Source organism: Leucoraja erinacea, chromosome 19 (genome assembly GCF_028641065.1).
Source record: "Leucoraja erinacea ecotype New England chromosome 19, Leri_hhj_1, whole genome shotgun sequence".
NCBI classification, from domain to species: Eukaryota; Metazoa; Chordata; class Chondrichthyes; order Rajiformes; family Rajidae; genus Leucoraja; species Leucoraja erinaceus.
Genome location: NC_073395.1, coordinates 12956418 through 12983700, shown reverse-complemented (window position 1 = coordinate 12983700; position 27283 = coordinate 12956418). Strand labels below are relative to the sequence as shown.

Genomic DNA, 27283 nt, shown 5'->3' with positions numbered 1-27283 from the left:
CAGGGACGCATTCAGAGACTGACATCGGAAAATCATCAACTCGGTTGAAAGACGCTCTTTGGTCTGCCCGAGCTTAGTTGACCTCCCAGCAGAGCGAGATGTCCGTCGGGGAATGGTGCCGACAGGCCCACTGCAGAATGCAGGAGTACATGCTGAGGGATACACTGAAGCTTGGTGCAGCCAACGCCAAGGTTCTGTGGGGGAGGGCGACAATCTGGGGTCCTTCCGCTGCTGGACATGGGGGGGCAGGGTGAGGTGGAGACTCCCCTCAAAATAAAGGAAGGGATTCCACGCCAGTGGGCCACATGAGTGACAAGGGTGTGGGGTAAAATTGTGATTTGGGGAAACTGCATTGTATGTATGTAAGGCCTCCGAGAATGTCGGATGGAGTTTTGTCAGGATCATGTATTGTGTATATTTTATTTCTCGAATAAAGTCTATTTAGAATTTTTTTTTTTAAAAGACTTGATTTTGGAATGCTGTTACTGTGAAGGAGAAAAATGGGGATGAAGGGTTAATGCGTACATGACCAGGAGCCGAGCGATGAAACATTGCTTAACTAAATTACGGAACTATAGAAACTTACATGGCTTACCTAATGCTGCTAGCTATGGGCTAATTAAGGAGCATCGATAGACCATGATAGACCACATGACATAACATCTGGACAATAGACAAGGAACTGATAGGAGAATAGGGAAGTGACACATGAGTCGTAAGGGTGAGAGGTAAAATTGTGATTTGGGGAAATTGTATTGTATGTATGTATAACCTCTGAGATTGTCGGATGGAGTTTTGTCAGGATCATGTATTGTGTATATTTATTTATCGAATAAAGTCTATTAGGAATTTTTTTTTTTTAAACTTGATTTTGGAATGCTGTTACTAAACTCAGATACAATTGCACAAGGATGGCGTCATTGTGTCAGCATTTTAACATTAAACAGCAATTCCACTGTGTTCACCACCCACAGGCCACCGGAGTGGTCGAGATGGCAAATGGAGCTCTGAAGACTAAATGATTGGCTAAATTAATGGAGGAAACAGGACAGAGCTAAGTTCAAGTTGGAAGTTGCCATGGGAAATGTGGTTTCCTTGACCTACGTATGTACCATAATTGATTGCATTAAGCTCCTCCCTCTCTTGTTATCTACGACAGCGCCTACGTCAGGTGAAGTCAGGCTACGCTCATTGGCGTTAAACCCACTGTCGCCGGCAGTTGCCACAAAATCGGCAAGTGGGGGATAGACCCATAACTCCCCGACCCATTCTCATTCTGACATTTCTGTCCTGGGCCTCCTCTACTGTCAGAGTGCGGCCCAATGCAAATTAGAGGAACAGCACCTCGTATTTCACTTGGGCAGCCATCACCAGCCACAGTTTGATCCAATCCACACATATATTAATTGCACATTTTCCATTTTTTAAACAATAACGTTGACCCAGAACAGGCACCCAGCTACAGCTATTTTAACTACTGCAGCTTCACAACAAACATCTATGCAATGGGTTCATCTGCTTAGATATGAATTGTCAAATACCCAGAAAGAGGTGTCAATGAACCCCTTTAATGCATTGATTTCTATCATTAACTGGTGTTTCATGAAGCAGCTTCACTCAACCTTGAAACAGACAGAAACCATGTGTCCATCTCCTTTTTTTTCCAACCTTTAAAGAGTTTTACACAATAATTTCTGTCAATGAACTTCCTGCTTATCACAGCAATTAAGATTTCTGCTAACTAGAGCGACCCAGAAAGGAATTTGATATCTTTGTGTGCCTGTTTGACTTATAGTATTTCCTCTGCCCAAATAAATGCAAGGCAAGGCGATCACTCGCCAATTAATAAGTCAGGAAGTGTCGGAAGGAACAGCAGACGCTGATTTAAACTGAAGATAGACACAAAAGGCTGGAGTAACTCAGCGGGTCAGGCAGCATCCCTGGAGAAAAGGGAATAAGTGATGTTTTGGGTTGAGACCCTTCTTCAGACTGAGAGTCCAGGGGAAAGCGAAACGAGAGTTTTAGATGGCGATATATGGAGAGATATAGAACAAATGAGGCAGTCCATTGTTGACTCAGAGAGTGGTAGCTGTGTGGAATGAGCTTCCAGTGAAGGTGGTGGAGGCAGGTTCGTTTTTATCATTTAAAAATAAATTGGATAGTTATATGGATGGGAAGGAAATGGAGGGTTATGGTCTGAGCGCAGGTATATGGGACTAGGGGAGATTATGTGTTCGGCACGGACTAGAAGGGTCGAGATGGCCTGTTTCCGTGCTGTAATTGTTATATGGTTATATGGTTATATGGTTATATGGCTGTGGGCTAGGTGTTAACGAGACAATAAAACTCACCAGGATCACAGTGAAAGCAGTACAATGACGAGGGTGGGGGAGGGACGGAGAGAGAGAGGAGATGCAAGGGTTACTTTGTTAGAAAAATCAATATTCATACCGTGGGGTTGTAAACCAAGTTAAGAGAAGCATGAATTGCTAGAAATTCACAGCAATTGGAAATTTCTGCACAGAAACTAAAAAAGATCAATGTAAGTACGGATCGAAGGAATGGCAAAGGCGCTTGGTTTAAGGATAGTTAAACTATTAAATCTGACACTATTGAATGTGTGAACACAGAATGTCTGAGGAGTTTTTGGTCTTGTTTTTAGTTTTTGTTTTAGTTTAGGAAACAGGCCCTTCTGCCCACCGAGCCCGTGCCAACCAGTGAATCCCGTACGTTATGCCACACCACAAACAAATCATAAAAGCCAATTAACCTACAGACCTGCGCGTCTTTGGTACGTGGGAGAAAACCAGTGCACCCGGAGAAAACCCACGTGGTCACAGGGAGAACGTATAAACTCTGAACAGACAGCACCCGTAGTCCGATGGAACTACAGGTCTCTGGAGCTGTACGACAGCAACTCTACCGCTGAGCCACTATGCAGTCCTATGTTTTGCATATATTTTTTGTTCTCTATCAAGTTTATTTTTGGAAATAAGAGAAATGGGGATACAAAGATACCGGGCAGTGGTTAGCACAGAATACTACACTAATCTGAGAGCAAAGGCAGACTGAGGATAGAAGCAGATTTGCTATGCTGGATCATGGCAGGTGGTTGCCAGTTTACTCTGCGTGGCTGTCTCTTGCTTCTTGTCCCTACTTCATAGATTAATCAGCAGCAAGCCATATCTCTAAAAACTATACTAAAAGTAAAACTAATAACTAAAACTAAAGGTTCACTGGTTTTACACGATCAGGGTAAAATACGGATTTGTGCCCTTGTCAAGTTAACTGTCACGTGGTCATATTTTCATGTGTCAGTGCAAACTATTGCAGGTCCACCATCGATTTTGCGGAAACTGGTGATCCGGCCGATCTCACCCTCATCAGGACCTCCGCGCCAATCGGCGGTCAAATTTGCCGCCTGTGACCATGGCTCTGGAACTCTGGCCTGGCCGGAGCCGGCAGAACTGTTCCCATAGCCACGTTCCACAGCCAACTTTGTGAGACAGTATCTACACTCCCCAAGACTGTGACCTCTGATTGTCCACCACACAGATAATCCAGAAATGCTCTGGAACTAAGGGTGCAGGAAAATCGGTGGTGGACATGTACCAGCTATTCTACACACTCTGACCCCACTCTTAAGCTCCCTTATATCCTACCTTCTACACCCCTTTGCTCTATCTATTGTACTTGATTGTACTTGAGTTTGAACTGGTTGTATCTATGTACGGTCGATCTGATCTGTATGGACAGCATGCAAAATAAAGCTTTTCACCATACTTTGCGACATGTAACCATAATAAACCGAAACCTAAAGAAGACCTGTGGTCTTATCACAAGATGATGTGATGTTTTCCAGGGGTGGTGATGGAGGCAGAGACAATAGTGGAAAGAGGAGCCAAATGTAAAGCCGGAGGAATGGGCATATGTGGAGGGGGACAGGAGAAGGGTAAAAGGTTGTTGTTGGTTAATTACCTAAAATTGTAGTATTCAATATTGGTTGTAAGCTACCCAAGCGGAATTTGAATTGCTGTTTCTCCAGTTTATTTGTGGCCTCACTGGAGTGACAGTGAAGGAGGCTCAGGAAAGAAAGGTTGGCGTGGGGATGCAAGGAGAATTAAAAAGGTTAGCGACCAGGAGATCCAGCAGGCACGGTTTGATGATACGTTTAGTCTTGGCAACGTAAAGAAGGCCACATCAGAAGCACCGAACGCACCTACCTCTCTTCCAGCTTTCTCCCCCATCCTACTATCAGTCTGAAGAAGGGTCCCAACTTGAAACATTGCCTATCCAATGTTCTCCAGAGATACAACCTGACCTGCAAAGTTGCTCCAGCAGTTTGTGTCTCTTTTTATAGAAAAAGTGTGAATGGGTGATCGATGATTGCCGTGGACCTGGTGGGCTGAAGGGCCTATTTTCATGCTGCATCTTTCAATCAATTGTGATAGATATTCATATCCAGGTCACAAAGGCTTATTGCTGAGCTCAGTTTTAAAGCACCGGCTGACCTAGGCTTATTGTTGATTGAGCTAAGAGTCTGTCCCGAACACTTTGTCCGTAATCTTGACATATACAAGAGAAACATTACTGACCTTCAGGTTATGATCTCCTGTTCCAAGTCCTAATGAAGAAGACCACAAGGTTCACAGTAATCTTATCAGAACTGTGATGAAAAAGGTGTGAAAAAGATAGGGCCCACATGGACAATCAAATCACATCATCCTCCTTGCCTGGTCAATATAGTTGCAAATCATCACATACAGATGATGTATAAATAAATGCTCAAAGATAGCGAGGATGCGGAGGAGTTGCTGAGAAAATACATATTCCACTCCTCACCATACAACTTGTTTGTCTGCAACTCATTGGTATGTTTTAGTATTTTAGGTATTTCACTTGTGGACACAAGAACTGCAGATGCCCGTTTTCGATCAAAATAAGACAAAGTGCTGGAGGAACTCAGTGGGTCAGGCAACAACTCAGTTTAGTTTATTGTCACGTGTGCCGAGGTACAATGAAAAGCTTTTTGTGGTGTGCTAACCAGTTAGCAGAAAGACAATACATGATTACAATTGATCCATTTACAGTGGATAAATACATGATGATAGAATGTACACAAAGATGCAGGAGAAACTCAGTGAGAGAGCACATGTAGTGAAGATCAAACCCGGATCTCTGGCACTGTAAGGCAGCAACTCTACTGCTATGCCACCATGCTGCCCTTAAAGATATAACACCTTCAGTTCTATATTTGTTCTTTTAGGAAGGAGTTGAGGAGAAATTGCTTTAGTCAGAGGATGGTGAATCTTTGCCACAGAAGACTATGGAGGCCAAGTCAGTTGATATTTTTAAGGCAGAGATAGATAGATTCTTGATTAGTACAAGTGTCAGAGGTTATGGGGAGAAGACAGGAGAATGGGGTTAAGAGGGAGAGATAGATTAGCCACGATTGAATGGTGGAGTAGACTTGATGGGCTGAATGGCCTAATTCTACTCCTATTCCTTATAGCATGTATTCATCACCCATCTTCTCAAATTAGGCGTCTGCCTAATGTTAGACTTATCACTTTCTAAACTCTGTCCCACTTCTTATTCTGGAGACTTCCCATAACCTCTCCTGCACTCTCCTCTCCTATAACTTTATCCATACTTTTCTAAGTCTGTCGAACTCACCCCACCCAACTATTTAGTCGGAAGCATTATCTTTAGCCCTAGTTATGCTATTCACCAGGGCTCTGGTCCCAGCATGGTTTGGGTAAAGTTGGTCCCATTAGAACAGCAGACTTTCAAATGGCTGGCAAGGTCAAACTAATGTGGAATCAGCAAGGATCAAATACTGAAATTGAAAAAAAAAAGCCAATAGTGAGGATGGGCTGAATGGTTTCCATTACATTTTTACAGCCGACTGTCCTCGTCAGACCATGTTCGCTCCGCTTGTAGCTGAAACTGCGCATCTTATCTGGTCTTTTGATTTTTTTTTTCTGGCAACAGCAAACGCGTTTGAATGCAGAGCGATCCCCTGTTCACTGGGACCTTTTGCGCCTCTTCCAGCGGAATAAAGATCAATTTGAGTGAGTTCATGACCCAGGAGAAAGCGTGAACGCACTTATTCAGAAAATCTCGGGATGTGGCCATAAACCAGCCGTGAAGTGGAGGAAAAGCCCAGCAGTGTTTGGTAAAGTTTGATCTTCATTCTTACATTGTCCCCACTACCCCATCAATTCCTTATCTGACAAATGTATTTTCAAATTGTTGTGCAATTTGACGCACGCAACTTTTCTCGAAAGTTTTTTTGCAGTTGGGAAGAGTTCTCGGCTGTGCTGCCACAGAATGACATGGCTTGGTGTTTGCAACTTGGGGCAGATATTTATTTTGAGTGCGTTTGTGGGGGGGAGGGGGGCGGGGGAGTTGGAGGGCTTTCTGTACAACAACGTGAAATGTAGCAGGTCATTGCGACCACTTAAAGGGACCGATCCCAGGTGGACTGGGATGAGAGATGAGTGCATTTGTTGTGTGATGACGAGGTAAGAGTACGAAGCGTTTTAATATTAATATTTCTGAACGGTGCACATGTCGTGACGAACTGACTATATACACACGAGCACCTGAGATTAGCCCTGATCTAACGCGGTGTTTCAGTGTGGAACTCCAGTGATTGAAGAGCCGGGTATGTGGCCACCGAAGATCTTGTCCTCCCTCGGCTGGTTTCACGGGCTGCTTGTCCTTCTTTGTTCGTGGCGATTGTCACAGCGGCAACGCAAACTCGAGAAATAGTCTGCAAGTTCCTCCAGGTCCACCTTCTCCAAAGACACCGAAGATAGACACAAAATGCTCAAGTAACTCAGCGGGCCAGGCAGCTAGCTAGCTAGCTTCTCTGGAGAAAAATAGGTAACGCTTCGAGTCGAGACCCTCCGTCAGACTGAGTCAGGGGAAAGGCAAACTAGAGGCGTTTGTTTAACTTCTGTGCACGCATCACAACTTGGACACATACAGGTCTGAAATCTGCAAACGGGTCCGGACCCGAAACATCACCTATTCATTTTCTCCAGAGAACCTGCCTGACCCGCTGAGTTATTCCGGCAGAGGTACAAATGTCCTGGTTTATGCAGCGTGTTGAAGTAGTTTCGGTTCTCTCGGAGCACAGACAAAAATAATGCCCCGCCAAAAATCAATACAGGATGTCATGGGGTTACCGCAAACCAGAGTGGACACATCGACCCGAGTCACAGCTTGTGTTTGAATTGGGGCAAGGGATGAGCAACACGCGAAGGGGGAAGGGACGGTGGGATTGGGAGTGCAGGCTGTAAATGTCGACATACATCTGGTGAACCAATGTGGGTAGGAAGGAACTGTATGCCGATGCTGGTTTAAACCGAAGATCGGCACAAAAAGCTGGAGTAACTCAGTGGGACAGGCAGCATCTCTGGAGAGAAGGGATGGATGATGTTTCGGGTCGAGAGCCTTCTTCAGACTAGTCGGAGAAAAGGGAAACGTGAGATATAGACGATGATGTGGAGAGATAAAGAACAATGAATGAAAGATCTGCAAAAAAAGTAACGACGATAAGGGAAACAGGCCGGTGTTAACTAGACAAAAGCTCTGGAGAAACTCAACGGGTGAGGCAGCATCTATGGAGGGAAAGAAATAGGCAACGGTTCGGGTCGGAACCTTTCTTCAGAACTGAAGAATTGTTAACTGTTTGTTGGGTGAAAACGAGAAGTTGGCGCGACTGGCGTGGGGGAGGGATAGAGAGAGAGGGAATACATGGTCTGTCTGCGTTGTAATTCGGTGCCAGTTGACCAGACTGCCTTGTGAATGCCAGAGAATTTGTGAATGCCAGAGAATGTGTTTTGGTGGACACGGTGGAAAGCATTTCGAATGACGAATGCCTCAAATAATATCTGAGGAACCACTATTTATCAAATGATATTGTTCAGAAGGAACTATATATTACCAGACAACCTTGGTCCATGGTTAATAGAAGTGTGATGACAGAACATTCCTGTGTCTTCCAACAAAAAATAGAATGTATCTTCCATTTATAATAACATATAATTAAAAGCACACTGGGTTGATGCCAGTTCCTATGAGCAATCCTATTAGTCTCAACCCCCTCTTCTTATTTCTCTGTGTCCCTGCACTTTATTCCTGCGCATGGCCATCAATTTATTTTTTGATTCCTTTGCCACTTTCCAATATTGTTGGGCAATCTGCACTAATCTTCAGGATGTGGGAGAGAACCGTAGACTTCACAGAGAGACCATACAAACCTTACACCGGCAATGCAGGAGGTTGGAATCAAACCTGGGTCCCTGGAGCTGTGCCACGTGCTGCCCTGGTTAACAATTTTTCTATAAATCTGTTTTGAGTTTATTGTCATGTGCGCAAGAATATTAAGGTACAGGTACAATGAAAAGCTTGTTTGCAGCAGTATCGCAAGCACATAGACTCAGGCAACACACAAAACCTTACACGTAAATTATAGGGTGATTTCACGAAAGGTCACTGGAGCGTAGATCCGCACCCACGTGACCGAAAATCTCAAGTGGAGGACATGCTAGACATCCGGTACATGTTAGTGGATGGGAAAACACACACTTTCCCACCCGTTAAAAACATAGAAAACGGCCAGGTTTTGATCTGCAATTTATTGTGCCAGTCGGGGTGACCGTGAGGCACAGCTACCTAGATTTACAGTCCAAAAAAAAGATAGAAACTAAGGTAAATTAAAGAGGGAGTCAATAATGCCTTACTTTTGATGAAATTCAGCGAGCAAACGCGATAATTCCCGATATTTTGGACCTTTAAATCTCCACGGCAAATGTCCGCTGTTCACTTCCGCTGGATTGGCACCTTTAGCTCCCTCTTTAATTTACCTTAGTTTCTATCTTTTTTTTAACTGTAAATCTAGGTAGCTGTGCCTCACGGTCACCCTGACTGGCACAATAAATTGCAGATCAAAACCTGGCCGTTTTCTATGTTTTTAACGGGTGGGAAAGTGCGTGTTTTCCCATCCACTAACATGTACCGGATGTATAGCATGTCCACCACTTGAGATTTTCCGTCACGTGGGTGCGGATCTACGCTCCAGTGACCTTTCGTGAAATCACCCTATACAAAAAAAGACTGCAGAACCAAAAAGAAACAAGTCATGACAGTGCAAGAGGTGAACTGCGGTATTATTAGTGTTACGTGGATAACAACAGGTTGTTGAAAGACCAAGGAGAGAAGTGTACAAAAGCCATTGTGACTTCTGCCAACACTCAGAAAAGCTTAAATATTTATCATCAGTGAATTAATTATTAATTAATTATTAGCTTATTAGCTGAAGAAGGGTCCCTGCATGTTTTGCAGAGATGCTGCCTGACCCGGGGAGTTGTTCCAACACTTTGTCTTTTTTTGTAAACCAGCATTCGTAGTTCCTTGTATCCTTCTTCAGAGTCGGCTAAAGTTCATTCTGATAGACCTCAATGCCTCTCTCTCTCTTTATCTCTCAGTGTTTGCTCTGCACATTTCCCACGTTTTGTTTTTGTCTGTTCTCCACTCTCCTCATCGGTTATTTTTATACGCCTATCTCAGAAGGTTAAACGTGCCTTTTTTTGTAAACAATAGGCAAATATTTTTACAGTACCTGCCTCAACTGCTCTAGCTGCTCGTTCCATACACCCAATGTCCTCTGTATGAAAAAGTTGCCCCTCGGGTGCCTATTAAATCTTTTCCCTCTTAAACCTTAAACCGATGTGCTATCGTTCTTACTTCCCCACTGGCGAAGAGATCTATCGCAGTCGCTGCCTCAAAAAGGCAGCCAAAATCATCAAAGACCCACACCATCCTAGCCACACACTCATTTCACCATTGCCATAAGGGAGAAGGTACAGGAGCCTGAAGACTGTAACGTCCAGGTTCAGGAACAGCTTCTTCCCTACAGCCATCAGGCTATTAAACACAAACAACAAATAAGCTCTGAGCTCTGAATTGCAAAAGACTATATTATTATTGCACTATATTTGTTATTTATTGAACTTTTTTTTCCCTCTTCCTCCGTTATGTACTATGTTTACGTATTCACATATTCTGTTGTGCTGCAGCAAGTAGGAATTTTTATTGTCCCATCCGTGACACCTGACAATAAAACACCCTTGACTTGTTCTTGTTATGCTCTGGAAAAGACAATTGACAATGGTGGCACAGGATGTGGGTTACTGTGGACTTGGAAAATGGCTAAACAGAGATTTCTGTTTGTAACTGATAACGATCCTTGCTATTGACTAGTTTCCTGTTGTTTAGAGCTTTGTGATCATAGATTGTGATTGATCAACCACAGTATTGTGTAAGTGACAAGTATACTTTGAATGGGTACAGCTTGTGATTGATTTGAAGTGGATATTGTGTTGAACGTCACTGTTGCAATTCTGTATAAATATGGGATCAACTGTACTACAAATTGCTTGCCCTGTTAGGTCTGTGAGGACTCTGGTCGGAGTTCTAACAGATAGATACCTTGGAGTAAAATATGTTGGACTCAACCATGTTTTCGCCTCAATTATTATTGAACCAGACTAAAGGTAAAAGAACCGGAATTCACATCCCCACAGCCGTCTTTCTGCAGTGGACGACTTGTTCGACTGCAACTCATTGGTATATTATCCTAAATTGTAAGTGTTTTGGAAATCCATTGTAAACTATGATCTCTGTTAAAATTACTCCTCAGAATTAAACGTGTTCCATTTACAATTATAAATATATTTATTCGGCTTTGTTGGCAGGAAGTAACTCCTCCTTGTTTGTGAAGGGAGACCTACCGATCGAAATAGTGATTATTGACAGCTAAACAGCTTCAGCAGAGACCAGCCTAGTGAAGTAAGTTAGTCTTTGAAATCTAGGTTGATACAGTACAATCTCCCAATTGTGAGAGTACTTTGTAGATACATAACACCTAAGACTTAAAGCCTTGACTTAGGTTTTGGGCTCTCGGATGGGTAAACTCAATATCATCACAAGACATACAGGTTTGTAGGTTAATTGGCATCTGCAAATTGTGGATATTACCTGGTGTGCAGGACAGTCCTAGTATGTGGGGTGATCATTGGTCGGCGCGGTCTCATTGAGCTGAAGGGCCTGTTTCCACGCTATATCTCTAAAGTCTAAAGTCAATCTTTGCTTTAAAAATACCCAATGTTTCAATATTATACTGTTTGGGTTAATATTTTATATTTCTTATTCGCAGATTACAGGAATCAATTAATAAGAAACAAAGAGAAGAACATTGATCTTGGTATATCCAAGGGGTGAAAAATGCAACATGGCATTCCAGATAACTACAGTCATCAGGGTTTCCACAATTCAATGTCCCAGAAAGCTTTTGGAAGATCGTGGTGCGCTGTTAATGGAAAGCCTTCATCGAATTACCAGACTTGGAAAGCCTTCCCTGGATCTTCCTATTCTGCAAATGTACCAGCACCAATCTATCCATCGGAACTTACTGATCAACATGTCTATCCTCCAAATGAATTATCACCATATTGCAGTGACTCTACTTTTCATCCGTCCTCGCTAAAGTCAGCCCTAACTGGAGGTTCCCAATCTGAAATGAGACAAAACTCTGCTTATTCAAGGTCTTGGACAACTGGGGGTCAGCCGGTCGGTTTGCAAAATAGATCAATGCAATCTGTTCCATCTTCCCAGCAACCTACTGTTAAGTTTGTGACTTGCCAAAACAGGCCACCAGCTTGGAATCGAGATGCCCACTCGAGGCGTTTTGCACCGTATCAGAATCACACAGCCTCTGGCATGGAGCCTAACAGTCAGATATTTCCCATTACTCGCCTCAGACTACCTCTGCGAAAACACAAGATGTCCCCTCCTTCAGAGCAACTTTCAAGTTGGGACAACGTAAGGATGCCTCTTAGAGCTGCTCAAGTGGAACACTATTGGAACAAGCAAGAACCCAATTACCAGCAAAAGCCTATTCCTGGATGTTTCAGCCAAAGAGCTAATCAGCAGTCTTCCAATGTACTCAGTCATCATTCAGAGCCGTTCCAAAATGTCAATATTGGAGTTTACAAAAAGTCCATTGGCCCCAACATGTTTGGAACACATCTTCAGGGAGAGGTGCTACAGAGAGACTATGTCACAGTTCCACAAGAAACAACTCAAAACCATTTCATGCAACTTAGTCTCAAAGAACCAAACGCAAATGTTCAAAAAATAACGGCAATGGGTAATAAACCTTATACCCAGACTCCAAGTCCAGACGGTTTAGGATTTGCTTCATTCCTGGGAGTAGACGCTCAGAGTGATAATGGTGCAACTTTTCAAAGTCACTGCAGCGATTACGAGTCCACGTACAGAGGGCAGAATATTTCAGACACGTACCCTCAAAAGAACCCTTCATTTTCGAGGAAGAGAAAAGGGGTTGATACAATGAAGTTTCTTTCGGAACTTTCAAGCAGTGAGTTGAAGGCCTTAATTTTTGCATTTGAGTTTATGGAAGGGAAGAAAAGAGCAGCTAAGCAGCAGAGTCAGCTGGCAGGTGCACTGCAGACCTCTGCAAAACTGCCACCCTGCCAATATATAGCGCAAAGCACACCTTGTAACGGCATCAATGGGATAGCTCATCGACCCGTCGATTCAGTGAATGGATATGAAGAGAATAGTACTTTATCAGTACTTCGGAGGCTGGAGAAGGAAAAAGGAGCCGAATGGAAAGGAAGGAACTTACAAATTGCCTGCGATAACCGCTTGCCTCTGAACACGACCCCGACATCATATTCAAACTTCATGGATCCGAACAATGTTCTGTCAATGGGAGATTATTGTACGCAGAATAAAAATATGAACAGCAGTGTTGTGTATCCAAGTCAAGATTCACAGCAAGTTTTGGCTCCCCATGTGGGAAATTCCAAATCTTTCCAGCCAGTGAAAGAGAGATCTGTCCCATCTCTCCAAGATCAGAAGGAGAATTCTGTTTGTCAAAATGTTGCAGCAACCTCCCATTCAAATAACCATTGTGGCGTTGTGGGTACTGATTGCATCTTAAAGAGTTATCTGCAAGCTTCATCGTCTGTCAACCACGATTATCTTGGATCTGGCCAACTAAATGGAAGGAGTCATTCCATGCAGCCAATGAATCCCAGATCTGCAGCAGACCCTAACCAGACTGATCCCGCAGTCCTGAAGCCAAATGCATCTCGGCATGATGAACATGGTTCAAAAGAAATCGAGTCACTGTATAATATGTTGCAGTATTCATATGTAAATAAAGCAAATAGTCACCCAAAACGTCTGAAGATGGAAGCACCCTCAACCAACATTCGCCCATCCTCAACTGAGCTGGACCAGGCAAGGTCAAGATCTGTCAGTGCTATACAGTCATCTTATGGCAACCAAGTTGCAGAATATATGCATAGTAAGCAGTCACCATACATTAAGCGTAACGTATCGAGCTCTTCCGCACAATCTCTCTCAAGAGCCCCCGGCAGGCAGGATGCTGAAGTTGCACATCCACTGTCAGAAAAGTTAAACATAAGACAAAAACATAAAGAGTCAACTCCCTTAAATCGATCAGGAGACAAAAGGTCATTGCTAAGACGTTTAATTGATAATTCGAAGGATCAATTCAACAATGCCGTCTTCCCGAATTTGGCTGCGCATAAGTTACCATGCCATTCAACTGAACTATCAGGGGGCCCACAGCTGCCTCGTACAATGGATGTTGCACCAACTCCACAGAGCATCCAAATTGAACAGCAGGTTGGAGAATACCCTGTCGCCAACTTCACTACAGCTTCAGTGGACTCCCACAAATTCTGGGCATTGATGTCTGAAGAGTCGAGTAGAGGGCAAAAAGCTGCCATCAATGATGTTCGCTTCTCAAATGCAGGATCAAAGGGACAATGGGGGAATGCTTCATTCCCAGAGGATTTTCTGGAACAGGGCTTTATCTCCCCTGCTCCATCTCTCAAATTGGCTAATGGTCAGTCAGCCACTTCTGTTTCTAACACAGGCCATGCAGAACTCGCTTGTAAAACCAGCAATGGGCCATCTGCAGAAAACATTGTGGAAAAAATGTCTTCAGCTTCCGACATTTATGCAGCCAACGACAACAACATATGTAATTCATCCCCAGAAAGTGTTGTTGAGGAACTAACTTCAGATTCAAATTCCGAGGAACCTTTAGCAAAGGATTCAGACACCTTAGAATTTATTTTACGTTCCCTGGGGATTATTCCTGAAGACAGTGAAGCAATTCTAACATCGTTGGCGCCTATGGCAGGAGAGAACACAGTTGCGTCCTTTCCAGCCAATCTTTCCCGTGCAGAATTGCGGCAGAACCCAGACACATATCTACCGCCATTCAATATGGCCACACAGAGTAAAAAGCAAGTAGCGGTGGCTTCCCAAGATCCCTTCTCAACAATGTGGAAAGTAAGCACAGATGCTTCAAAAGTTGCTTCATTTGGTACTAGAGAAAGACAATATAAGTGTAACCTACCAGCTGATCCTCTGTACAATGGCAATGCAGCCTTCATGGCTGGTACATCTGATGGAGTAAACCAACTGAGCTCTCTTCAGCAGCCTAACATTCAAGTGACGAGTGATCAAAATGCAATGGTACTGAATAGTGCAGAACATGATTTTCCCTCAAAGGCAACTGGGGTGTCAGATATAGAGACCCAGTTGGCCGTTGCTTCGGTTCAAGTTGACACAGAAGCTGAAGAAAATGTACCTGATAATTCATCCAGTGCACACATGGTTGCTACCGACATGGCCCAATTCGAAGATGTTAGGTTGCACGATGACAGTCCTCCATCAAACACAGCAGGTTGTCCGCTGCTGTCTTCACCCAACAGCTCGTCCTCTATGGAGTTGGCACAGCCAACACAAATAAATACTGTTCCCTTTCAACCTGTGGATTTGGGCAGCAATTACAATGGACATTGTTGGAGAAACTGCTCGGGTATTTTATCTTCTAGTAAAATGCCTATTGTAACTGACTGTGCTGCGTCTGCTGTGAACATAGTCAGATATAAGAAGTACGCGGTGGGCAGGCATTTTGATTCATACAAAGGGTTAAGCAAGCAGATTAACCCAATTCCACGGAAAGAAATTGTGTGGTCTTTTGAGACCATGGGATTGTCTAATTCACTGGCCTGGGAGAGTCATGAAAATATCCTGCCGGACAGTAAGGATAACGTTGGAAGTTCGTCAAACTCTACACAGGCAGCATTTGCTAGCCACACAGCAGGAGCTGAAATGTTACCAGTTGATGATGCATCAAACAGTGCTGATTGTATTGCCATCAACCTTCCACGTGCAAAGAAAGACACGTTGCACACAAGAATAAGATCACAGTGCACAATTCCTGCTTCAGGCGTTCCCAACAGCAACAGTGGATTAAAACCGGTTGGTGCGACTGTGGGGCAGCAAGTGCTTGAAGATGGCTGCCTGGGGCAAGAAAAAATATTGAGTGGGAGCACAGTTTTGGCAGCCTGTAGAAATCCCAAACCTGATTTGCCATCAGGGATTAGGATCACATTTGTATATTCACTGTCGGAATACTGGGAACGCGGGACATTCATAAATGGCAAGGACACAATTACGGGATCTTTGGCAAGCACTGGTCAAGAGCTTCAGAGATGCGTCAGAAAGGTGTGCCATTTCTCCAGTCGTCAAATGAAACAAAAAGCAAAAGTGGGAAATAATAAAGCAATATTCCTTGCTTTAATGGGAACTGCCTCAAACTTTGGAGAAAGCCAACGGAGAGACGACGTTACCGAGATGCCTCGCAGCCAGGATACTGTACCTTACACAAGTAACTCTCATGTTCATTTCGGTGAACCTGTCAGCCCTGTGGCTAAACATTCAGAGAGCCGTTTCCATCCAGAGGTAAACTTGGGTAGAATTCCTGTGGACGATAAGTATGCAAGTGAAGCAGCTGCTTCCACAAACACCTCCAATGTGCTGCCTGGGAATGGACATTGTGATGAAAGCCCAAGTGAAGACTTCACCAATGCAGTAGAGAAGGAAACATCTGCTCTCTGCTGCTTGAGTTCCAGAGAGACGATGAATCAGGATTTTTTCACCAAAAATAAAGTTTCCTCTGCAGCTGAGATGGAAATGTCAACTGAGTCAATTTTACATTTCTGGTCTCCTTCCAAAGATGATACAGAAATGGACTATCCAAGTCAAGAGCCTGAGAAAAAAATTGATTTTGAACATGGGATACAGAGGGTATATGGTGGGTTTGGAATATATACTGCAGCTGGTGCAGCAGAATTAAATAAGAGAATGCACAAGTTGAGTGCCCTGCATCAGCTCAACTTTGGTTTCACAACAGGTGTCAATGGAAGCCAGTTTCATCGAGAAAAATCTCACCTAAACAGATTGTACAACCAGTGCAATGAAGCAAAAGTCATTGAAGTCGAAGGATTGTCTGGAGAACTTGAACCAACTTTGATGGATAGAGCTGCTACATCCCATCTCACGACCGATGAAGATAACATGGGTAGTTGGACTGATACTGCTTTATTAAAACTGCTGCTGGAGTCCAGCAGCCCAACATCTTGTCTCCAAAGCAGCAGTGACCAAATGGGTAGTCAGCTGGGCAACTCTTTACATGGGAACAATGAGGCTGAAGCCGGCCAAACAAAGAGAATTATTCCTGCCATGATGCCGAGTGAACGGCAGAACGGCATACGTGATATTTGTGAACTCCTAAGCCAAGGCAGAGCTATGACTGGGCTTTCAACACATCGTTTTAGAGATGAAGAAAGTCTGAATGAATGTGAGTCTAGTGTGGATCACTTTAGTGAAATAAGAATTAAAGTACTGGAGCATCAAGAACTCAACAATGTTCTTTCTGAGATGTCGAATAGCATTCTTAATCCACAGTCTGAAGGGGCAGAGGAAAGTTCAGAAGGACAAAGCCCAGAAAGCTATAGGGAGGCTACCAAGAACAGCGATTGTCGATATTTGGATACAACTCGATCTAAAATAATGGAAATTTCAGCCACAGAATGCTCTTCAGAGACATCAAATTCCGCAATGCTATCTCTCAGTAGAGTTGTAAGCAGTATGCAGCACTGATGCAGAATTTGGATCAGACCAGACTTTATGTAAGGTATGCAGATCGGTGCTGTAAGTGTTTCAGTGTCACTTTTAGCAGCAAAACCTGAGTGTGTTGTTGCTGCATCTCAAATTCTTGCAATTGGCAGGTGAAAAGTTAGAATGTGTTTTTGCATGAGATTTATATTTTCAGAGGGATGATCGTTGACATTTTGTTCAAAATTCTTGCATGTCAAGTCAAGGGAACCAAGTGTTAAGAGAAACAAATTAGAGAGAAGCTAAATCTGATAGAATGTGGATAGTAAGGACTGAATGTCTAGATTGTGTACGATCTCAATTATAGTTTTTTTTTTATTAACCTTCACTTTGCTCAGGAGTCTTGTTTGTGCCTGCAGCAAACTGCTATGGTATATCAGGAGAGTGTCATTTATGAACACATCAATTTACATTGATAATGACAGCCCGTTTCTCAAAACTTTGATGGTTGTCTCTGACAGACTGTCACTCTTCCTCTTGCCGTGTTTTGTTAACTATAGGTTCTCTTCCGACTGGGCATTCTCTCTCTCCCTATCGCTCTCTCTCTTTGTGTGCTGCATGGTAACTCAGATTTCACTGCACCAATTGGTGTATGTGACAATAAATGTCCTTTGTCCTTTTTCTCTCTGATTGTTTTTTCCTTTTCCATGATAACTAGTAATCACCTAAGCTATCTCCCACCTTGTCATTTTGAATCCTCAGTTATTCAACTCTGTCTCTTCTCTTATATCCTACGCTAAAACTTATCCATGACTTTTCACAAACTAGTGCGTACCAATCCTTGCTTGTTCCAGTGCTCAGTGTTTTCGTCTGTTTCAACCCTGCTGTTGTGTTCTTTGCGCCCTAAATCAGATTCTGACCCTCAATCACTTTATTTTGACAACTACATCTCATTAGTTCATACCCTGCAAGTGTAATTAATGTCCTATCCCTTGTTATCTCTCTGTTTCAAACGCAACACTCTTTCATCTTATTCTGAACTTTCTCTTCACTGCTTGTAAGCTTCAGCTCATTCTTTCTTGCTAGCAATACTGCCTTAATTGCCATCATGTTGTGCTTCTCAACCTTAGGGCATATTAGCAATGTTGATGTATATTGCAATTGCTTTAGCAATTTTTTGGAAAAAAATCATCGTTATATAACAATAATAATTAAAAGACTAAAATTCAACATATTACAAGTCCACAAGTCTGAAGATCCGAAACATCACCCATTCCTACTCTCCAGAGATGCTGCCTGTCCTGCTGAGTTACTCCAGCTTTTTGAGTCTATCTTCGGTTTAAACCAGCAGTTCCTTCTTACAAATTAAAAGTCCACTTGGGTGACTAAGGGTACTGTCTGTTCTGAGTTTGCACATTCTCCCTGTGACCATGTGGGTTTTCTCTGGGTGCTCTGGTTTCCTCCCACACTGCAAAGACATACAGGTTTGTAGGCTAATTATCTTTTGTACAATTGTAAATTATCCCTTGCGTGTAGAATAGTGTTAGCGTACCGGGATTGCTGGTCAGCATGGACTCGTGGGCCGAAGGACCTGTTGTATCTCCAAAATCTAAAAATATTTATTCTTCAACTTGTATAATTAAGGTATAACTGACACAAGGGACTGCAGATGCTGGTTTACAGAAAAATGCACAAAGTGCTGGAGTAACTCAGCGGGTCAGGAAGTAACTCTGGAGGACATGGATAGACGTGATAAAGTCCACTACTTAAAACAGACAACAAAAATGTTTAAAGGTAAACCAAGCAAAGCTTTACTCAATTCGTCATGACGGGGATGGCAGGGACCAGTACAGAGATTATACCAATATAGAAACATAGAAAATAAGTACAGGAGGAGGTCATTCGGCCCTTCGAGCCAGCACCGCCTTTCATTGTGATCATGGCTAATTGTCCCCAATCAATAACCGTGCCTGCCTTCGCCCCATAGCCCTTGATTCCACTAGCCCCTAGAGCTCTATCTAACTCTCTCTTAAATCCATCCAGTGATTTGGCCTCCACTGCCATCTATGGCAGGCAATTCCACAAATTCACAACTCTCTGGGTGAAAACGTTTTTTCATGCCTCAGCCTTAAATGGCCTCCCCTTTATTCTAAGACTGTGGCCCCTGGTTCTGGACTCGCCCAACATTGGGAACATTTTTCCTGCATCTAGCTTGTCCAGTCCTTTTATAATTTTATGTTTCAATAAGATTCCCCTCATCCTTCTAAACTGCAGTGAATACAAGTAGTGATGGAAATGGGGGATACGCAGGGGGACGGCATTCCCCTACTTTTCAGTTTTGAGTGGGTCTCCATGAGGTGGAAAGTGTGGAGGAAAGTGGCGCTGTAAGGGCAGTCCACGTTTTTCATAGCTCATTGGAACTATTCGCAATTCCATAATGACTATCTAAGAACTTGGCCCCCATCAGACCTGGCGTCTCTCCGCCGTAAAAGGAGTTCACCTCCCGGACACTCAACTCATAGACCACCCACTCCTTCCTAAAGCGGATATCAAACAGCTGTAAACCGCTGGCGGGACTGTGACGGAATGCAAACTCCCAAGTCAAAGTAGCAAACGTGGTTGTTTACAACATGGTATCATGGTGGCTCGAACTGGAGGGGGCCATAGGTTTGAAACTTCTGGCGAGGTCTCAGCAGGGCTGGCCTTAAGCTGATTGGACCAATTGCTCCCAGTTGGGCCCCGTGCCTATGCCCTGCGCTAGAATAATCCACAGATCCTAGAGACCCACTCTAGGATCTTTGGAGTAATCTACTCTTGGCTCGGATAGATCTACTCCGGGTGGAGGGGGGAGAGATTAGAGGGGTGGACGTGGAAGAAAGGGATAGCCGTGGTGGCTCCTGGTCCGTTCCCTCCACGGGTGCCGCCTGGCCCGCTGAGTTCCTCCAGCACTCTGTGTTTTTTATTTAGCTCTGGAGTTGAAGGTGGACACGGGGAGGCTGGGATGGCTCAGCGGGACCGGTTGCAGCTCTCGGGAGTTGGTGGCGTTTCAGGTCGAGACCCTTCTGCAGACAATCACAAGTACTCTCACCGATGAGAGTTCAGTTCAGTCTGAAGAAGGGTCTTCTCTCCAGAGTCGCTGCCTGTCCCGCTGAGTTACTCCAGCTTTATGTCTATCTTCAATTTCAAGAGTTAAATAAAAAACACAGTGCTGGAGGAACTCAGCGGGCTAGGCGGCATCTGTGGAGGGAATGGATTTGGAGTTGTTTCAGGCCAGGGTTCTTCTTCAATAGAAAGGAACTGCAGATCAAAGATACTAGAGCAGATACTAGTATATTTGCTGCAGATCGGGCATGATATTCTTACGATTTAAATCGGATTTTCGATTTTATTGTTTTGCTATTTGTCAATTTTTTGTGCCCGATTATTTGGCGTCCAATCACCGACCAGCTTCCCTTAAAATTCCCGTCCAATCAACAAATCGGTCTCCTCCTGTCCAATCAGCCGCTGTCTCCAAGGGCATTGTGTCCAATCACATAATGCGCTGGTCACTCGGCAGCCAATCAGGCACATTGATCACAAGGCCTCTGAGGGGCCTTGTGATCAATCACCGACCTGCTTCCCTCACCAAAGCCAACGATAGCTGCAGCCAACACAGAGAGAGAGAGATGCAAGAAAGCAGCTATGACATATAATATACAATAAACTATATTATAAATACACAATAAACAAGTCATTGTATTCTTACAAGGGAATGACCGCACATAAAAAATGTCCCCCCCTTCCTTCCCAACCTCAGCCTTAGGACCTTAGAGTTGCGGCCCCAGCACCGAGCCTTGCGGCACTCCACTCGCCACTGCCTGCCATTCTGAAAAGGACCCGTTCACTACTACTCTTTGCTTCCTGTCTGCCAATCAATCTACCATATGCTCTAATTTTAGTCACCAGTCTCCCGTGCAGGACCTTATCAAAGGCTTTCTGAAAGTCTACATACACTACATCCCCTTCATCCATTTTACTTGTCACATCCTCAAAAAATTCCGGAAGATTAGTCACGCATGATTTTCCTTTCATAAATCCATGCTGACTTGGACTAATCCTTTTACTGCTATCCAAATGCCCCATTATTACCTCTTTAATAATTGACTCAAGCATCTTCCCCATAACCGGTCAGGCTGGTCTGTAATTCCCCGTTTTCTCTCTCGCTCCTTTCTTGAAAAGTGGGATAACATTAGCTACCCTCCAATCCACAGGAACTGATCCTGAATCTATTGAACATTGGAAAATGATCACCAATGTGTCTACTATTGCTAGAGCCACCTCCCCGAGGACCCTGGGATGCAGACCATCCAGCCCATGCGATTTATCATCCTTCAGTCCCATTAGCCTCCCCCAATACTATTTCTCGCCTAATGAACATTCATTTCAGTTCCTCTACCCCTTTAGATCCTCTGTCCTCCAGTACATCTGGGAGATTGTTTGTGTCTTCCTTAGTGAAGACAGATCCGAAATACCTGTTCAACTCTTCTGCCATTTCCTTGTTACCCATAATAATTTCACCCATGTCTGCCTTCAAGGGACCCACATTTGACTTTGCTACACTTTTTCCCTTAACATATCTAAACAAGCTTCTACTGTACTCAGTGTTCCCCGAGCAGTCACCCTATGATAGAGTTTTACAATTCCTTATATACTGTCATGTAAATGCCTTAGTGATTCTTCCAAAAAGCAACTGCCAGGAACCAACTGCTAATGTCTGTTCCAGTGCCTGTTATCTTATCTTCTGCGGAGCAGCGATCTCTGTACGTCAGTTCGGTCAACTGCCGTTCTATGGATAGTTTATCCCAGGCATGTTCTGTTCTGTGGTTTTTCCAAGAATTGTATGTGTCGGTTACATCTACACGAGTCAGCAGTATTTCAGTTATCGGTTGCAACCATATAAACCACTAGCAGTATATTTCCTCTATCAGCAGTTTCAAAGCTATATAAGCATTTAAACAAAAGTGTAGAAAATGGTAATGTATCTCATCATGCAAGGTAACTCTAGTTAATAGCGAGTAACTCTTTCAGATGGAGTTACGGATTGTCTGTCCAATCCTAAGCTGCTGAGTTTCTCCAGCACTTTAAAAATAAAAAATATAAAGTCTTTTAAAGTATGACTAGACCAGGTGTGGATCTGTTGGGCACATCGCGGCACGTCCTCCAAGGCAATATTCTTGCGCAGGAGCGGCTGACGGGTTCCCGTTGTGTTTTATTTACTTTTAACCCAGTTCCCTGTCCCTTGTTCTATCTCCCGTGCCATGGCTACCTCTTGCCACAAGCCCAATGTGCTTGTCTTCAACTCAGACATTGCCCATCAGTGGGGTGTCTTTAGACGCGATTTCCAGCACTACGTGACGATCGCCCATCCTGCTGCCACTGATGAAATGCGGGCTTCTCTGCTCCTCAACCTGGCTGGTCCCGATGCCCTGGAGCGATCTGAGTCGTTTGTATATGGTGTGGGTGAAGATGCTCGAGACCCGGTATGTCTTATGGCTAAGTCTACCGCGATGTGCGACATCCCCACTAACTGCATTCTAGAGCGTTTTAAAATGTTCAGTCGGCGTCAGATCCCTGGAGAATCAATCGACAACTATATCGCCGCGTTGCGACACATGGCCAGGCGTTGTCGCCTGGACGCTCTGACCCCCGATCAAGTGACCCGGGACATCCTAGTATATGGCCTTCTAGATGTAAAGCTGAGGGCTGAACTTCTGCGGAAGCCAGACCTGTCTCTGGACGAGGCTCTGCACGCCTCCCGCATGGCTGAGGCTGTCGCCTCGGCACTGTCGCCTGCTGATCATGACATTAACTTTGCCAGTGCTGCTGGTCGCCGGCGGAACGCTGGCCCACCGCGACAGCGGGGTTCCCCTGCACCCGGGGGCGGCAGCACACGACGTTGCCCCAACTGCAATTTTGCCTCCCATCAGTTTAATATTTGCCCTGCCTTGGGCAAGACATGTAATTTTTGCAGGAAGTTAAACCATTTCTCTGCAGCTTGCCGCTCCCGTGTGAAACCGGTCCCCCCTCCACGGAGAATGTTAAACAACCTTGCTCAAGCTGATAGCGAGTTTGGTTCCCAGCACCAGCTTGACGAACTCCCTTTGTCTGATACCAGTTCATCCCAGGGGGAGACCAGCATTTTTTCACTCTTGGATGCACATGCCTTGATAACGGACCCTTCGGTTCGGGTTACTGTCAATGGTTCGACCTTCTCCGCGAAGCTCGACAAGGGGGCCGTAACCAATGTAATGTCAACAAGCCTTTCCAAAAAGATAAGAGCTGATGAAATAGTGACTGTTGACAACTCCCGCCTGCATGCCTACGGGGGCGGCGTGCTCGTTCCTGTGGGAAAGGCAACCCTGCACTGCAAGGTCCTGAAGGCCTCTCGGCCCCTCACTTTCTACCTGCTAGACTCTGACGACGTTACCTTGCTGGGTGCCCAGGCGTGCCAAGACCTCGATTTGGTCTCCTTTCACCGTGATATCCACCAGGTGCGGACCCTCATGGACCCCCTGTGGGAATACCCCGACCGTTTCGACGATAAGCTGGGCAAGCTGCCCAGCTGCTACAAGATTGCTGTTGACCCCAGTGTGGACCCTGTGATCCGCCCGTCGCACCGCGTCACCTTCGCCATGAAGGACAAGGTGGAGTCTACGCTGCTCAACATGATCACCATGGGCATCCTGAAAGAGGTGAGCGATCCCACCCGGTGGGTCTCCACCATGGTTGTTGCCGCGAAAAAGGACAAGAGCGAAATTCGCATTTACATCCTTCCCCTTGGAAACAAAGTCAGCAGTATTTCAGTTATCGGTTGCAATCATATAAACCACTAGCAGTATATTTCCTCTATCTGCAGTTTCAAAGCTATATAAGCATTTAAACAAAAGTGTAGAAAATGGTAATGTATCTCATCATGCAAGGTAACTCTAGTTAATATCGATTAAATCTTTCAGATGGAGTTACGGGTTACAAAGTATTTTAAAGTATGACTAGACCAGGTGTGGATCTGTTGGGCACGTCCCCCAAGGCAATATTCCACCATTGACCCATAGCCCCCAACTGCGCAGGAGCGGCTGACAGGTTCCCGTTGTGACGCCAGAGATCCCCGTTGTGACTCGAGTCACGGCACGGCGCAGACTTTTTTAAAGTTCAAAATTGCAATTACTTGTAAAAAAATAAGATAAGTGTGAATACATCTCACTCTCCTTCTTCATGTCCCTATTCCCCTCCTCCATTATCCTCCTCCCCACCCTCCACCAACCCTCCTCTGCTTCCTCCCCTCACCCCCTCGCTCTCCTCCTCCCTCTTCCCCCTCTGCTCCTCCACTACCTCGCCACCCCTCATTCTACCCCCAATCCTCCTCCATCCCCCCCTCATCACCCAGCACTCACTTCCCCTCCTCTTCACCCTCCATCTTCTTTCCCTTCTCCTCCCCTCCCCCACTCCCTCCGCTCTCCCTCCCCTCTCCCTCCTTACCCCTACCCACAGTCACTCCCTCCCGCTTGGAGTGCATACTGTCGTTGTGTCCTTGGGCAAGACACTTCACCCACCTTTGCCTGTGTATGAATGTGTGTGAGTGATTGGTGGTGGTCGGAGGGGCCGTAGGCGCAGATTAGCAGCCACACTTCCGTCAGTCTGCCCCAGGGCAGCTGTGGCTACAGAAGTAGCTCACCACCACCGAGTGTGACTGAGGAATTAATGAATAATGCGATGTAAAGCGCCTTGAGTATCTAGAAAGGCGCTATATAAATCCCATCCATTATTATTATTATTACCCTCAGTCACTCCCTCCATAACCCCTCTCCCCTCCCTACCACCCTCTATCCCCCGCTCTCCCACTCCTCAGCTCCCCCAATCCCACCCCCCACCCACAATGAAAATCGCAGTTCTTTTAAAAATGAAATTCTCAATTAATTTTTTTTCTTTAAAATAACCTAAACACAATGTTAGCTGTTAATGCAAATGGGAGAATTTGATTAAAACTGAGTCTTTTTGGAAATTGCGATATTTAATGTAAATGAGATTCGGTATCCCATTGTGACGTCATTGTGGCGTCAAATGTGGCTGATGGGCAGGGCAAGTGGATAAGTGGTTTGAAAAGTGATGTTTGTAAAGTTTAAAATGTCAATAACTTGTAAAATATAACATCATCCGATTACATCCCAGGACAATGGTGAGTAAGGTGGGCCAAAAATTGTAGCGCTATCGTGTACCGTTTTGGCGGGGTTTTGGGATCTCACGCACGTGTACAAGTCAAGTCAACTTTATTTGTCACATACACATACAAGATGTGCAGTGAAATGAAAGTGGCAATGCCTGCGGATTGTGCAAAAACTACAGAACAGAATAGAACAGAATCAGTATTTACATGTTAAAAAATATATATTTTTTAAAGACATAACAGTAAACTAGTACAGTAAATTAGTCCCTGTTGAGATAAGAGTTTACAGTCCTAATGGCCTGTGGGAAGAAATTCAGTCTCATCCTGACAGCATGACAGCGGAAGCGTTTGCCTGACCGTAGCAGCTTGAACAGTCCGTAGCTGGGGTGGTAGGGATCCCCCACCAAACAAAAAATAGTTTTACTAATATATAGATGCTGTTCATTTTTGCTCCAATGTAGATCTGCATATTGTAGCAAGTACCAGAAATCATAGACAAGGAGAGGGGAGAATATCTAGCATATGGCATGCAACTGTTACAGAAAGCGGTTTGGATGTTGCATTTACTCTTATTTGTGCTTAATAATTTCAGGGCCCTGAGGATTTGACAAGGAAGTCCATCCCATGAAGACTGCACGCCAACTGATGTCTCTTAGCATGTGTCTGGATAATCTCCAGAAGAAGCCAAAAATGAGCATGGCTTCCCCAGAAGTTCTGCATCTGTTTACCTTGTACTGCACTACACAACGCACTTAAATGCACTGCTTGATGTAAAATAAGTATTTTTACAGAGAACATGCATCTTAAAAAGAAATAAAAATCTTATTGTCTGTAATTGTATCCCAATATAGCCATTTGGGATCAAAAATTTTCATCACACGTTTTACTTGATGAGCTGTAATGAACTTTATGTGTGAGGCTTTGGCGTTACAGAACTTCCACAGTAAGTTAAGAATAAATGATGGCGACCCTACATTATTACTTTTTGTATGGAAGAAAAGGGGCATTCTGTAAATATTATAAGGGTAATTAATAAACGTGTTCATGCTATACTTATGTTTATTTCCTTCTAAACAAAAATGTTGCAGCATTAGACTTGAGCAAAATTAGACTATTGAGTAAAGGCTGTTCAGGGCTGTTTCAGATTGAAACTCACTTAATGGTCATTAACTCAGTCAAGTGGTTCACTGATATCTGAGTTGGTCTGGTCGATTTCTGGCTTTAATCTTATACTGTATTATGTGATTGATTCTTCATGCAGAGTTGTTAAGAGATCTCCAGAAGGTCATTGATAATGACATCAGATGCAAACATATATCAGATTCAACAGCAAATTAATCACATCATAAAACAGTTAAGAAACCAGTCATTGTATCAGGAAAAACCTAGTTTTAACCTTAATCCAGTTGACTGGAAAGTATTCCTCTCCTCTCTTCCGCAGTTGGAAGAGCAGAAACAAAGGTTAATAGAAGCAATAGACCTAGAAGTATATTAGATCATGTTCTCGGTTCTATTTCACCTGGAAGACAGACCAACTGGAGATGGAGCCACAAACACTGGGAGCCATAGAGTCATGCAGCATGGAAACAACGGGCACTTCGGACCAGACCGACCAATATGCTCGATCCACACGTCCCACCTGCCTGTGTTTGACCCATATACCTCTAAACCTATCCTATCCATGTACCAGTCTAAATGTTTCTTAAACATGATGATAGCTCCTGCCTCTACTACCTCCTCCAGCAGCTGGTTTAATACACCCACCACTCTTTGTATAAAAAGTTACCCCTCGGGTTCCTATTATTGCCCCCTTACCTTAAACCTGTGTCCTCTGGTTCTCGATTCCCCTACTTAGGGCAAGAGACTCTGTGTTTACTGATCTATTTCTCGCTTGATTTTGTGCACCTCTATAAGATCACCCTCTCCCGCTCAACCTCTCCCAATAGTTCAGGCCCTCAAATCCTGGCAACACCCTCGTAAATGTGCTCTGCACCCTTTCCAAGAATACAGGTTAAGAAACTCTTTCTGATCATTATC

General features: G+C 44.2%; 1 protein-coding gene across 8 annotated transcripts; it reads left to right on the top strand.

Moving 5' to 3' along the window:
• The first annotated feature begins 260 nt into the window (after positions 1-260).
• On the top strand, positions 261-26483 carry LOC129706229 (uncharacterized). Of its 8 annotated transcripts, XM_055650335.1 has the most exons (4): positions 9653-10658; positions 10770-10863; positions 11231-17125; positions 25839-26478. In XM_055650335.1, exon 3 carries the CDS (start codon positions 11299-11301, stop codon positions 17089-17091), a length of 5793 nt encoding a protein of 1930 aa, XP_055506310.1. In that variant the 5' UTR covers positions 9653-10658; positions 10770-10863; positions 11231-11298; the 3' UTR covers positions 17092-17125; positions 25839-26478. The 8 variants fall into 8 exon arrangements, 7 of the variants coding, with proteins under 7 accessions (XP_055506307.1, XP_055506309.1, XP_055506312.1 ...); XM_055650332.1 differs by lacking the exons at positions 9653-10658; positions 10770-10863 and adding an exon at positions 261-6178; XM_055650334.1 differs by lacking the exons at positions 9653-10658; positions 10770-10863 and adding an exon at positions 6399-6527.
• The last annotated feature ends 800 nt before the right edge of the window (positions 26484-27283 follow it).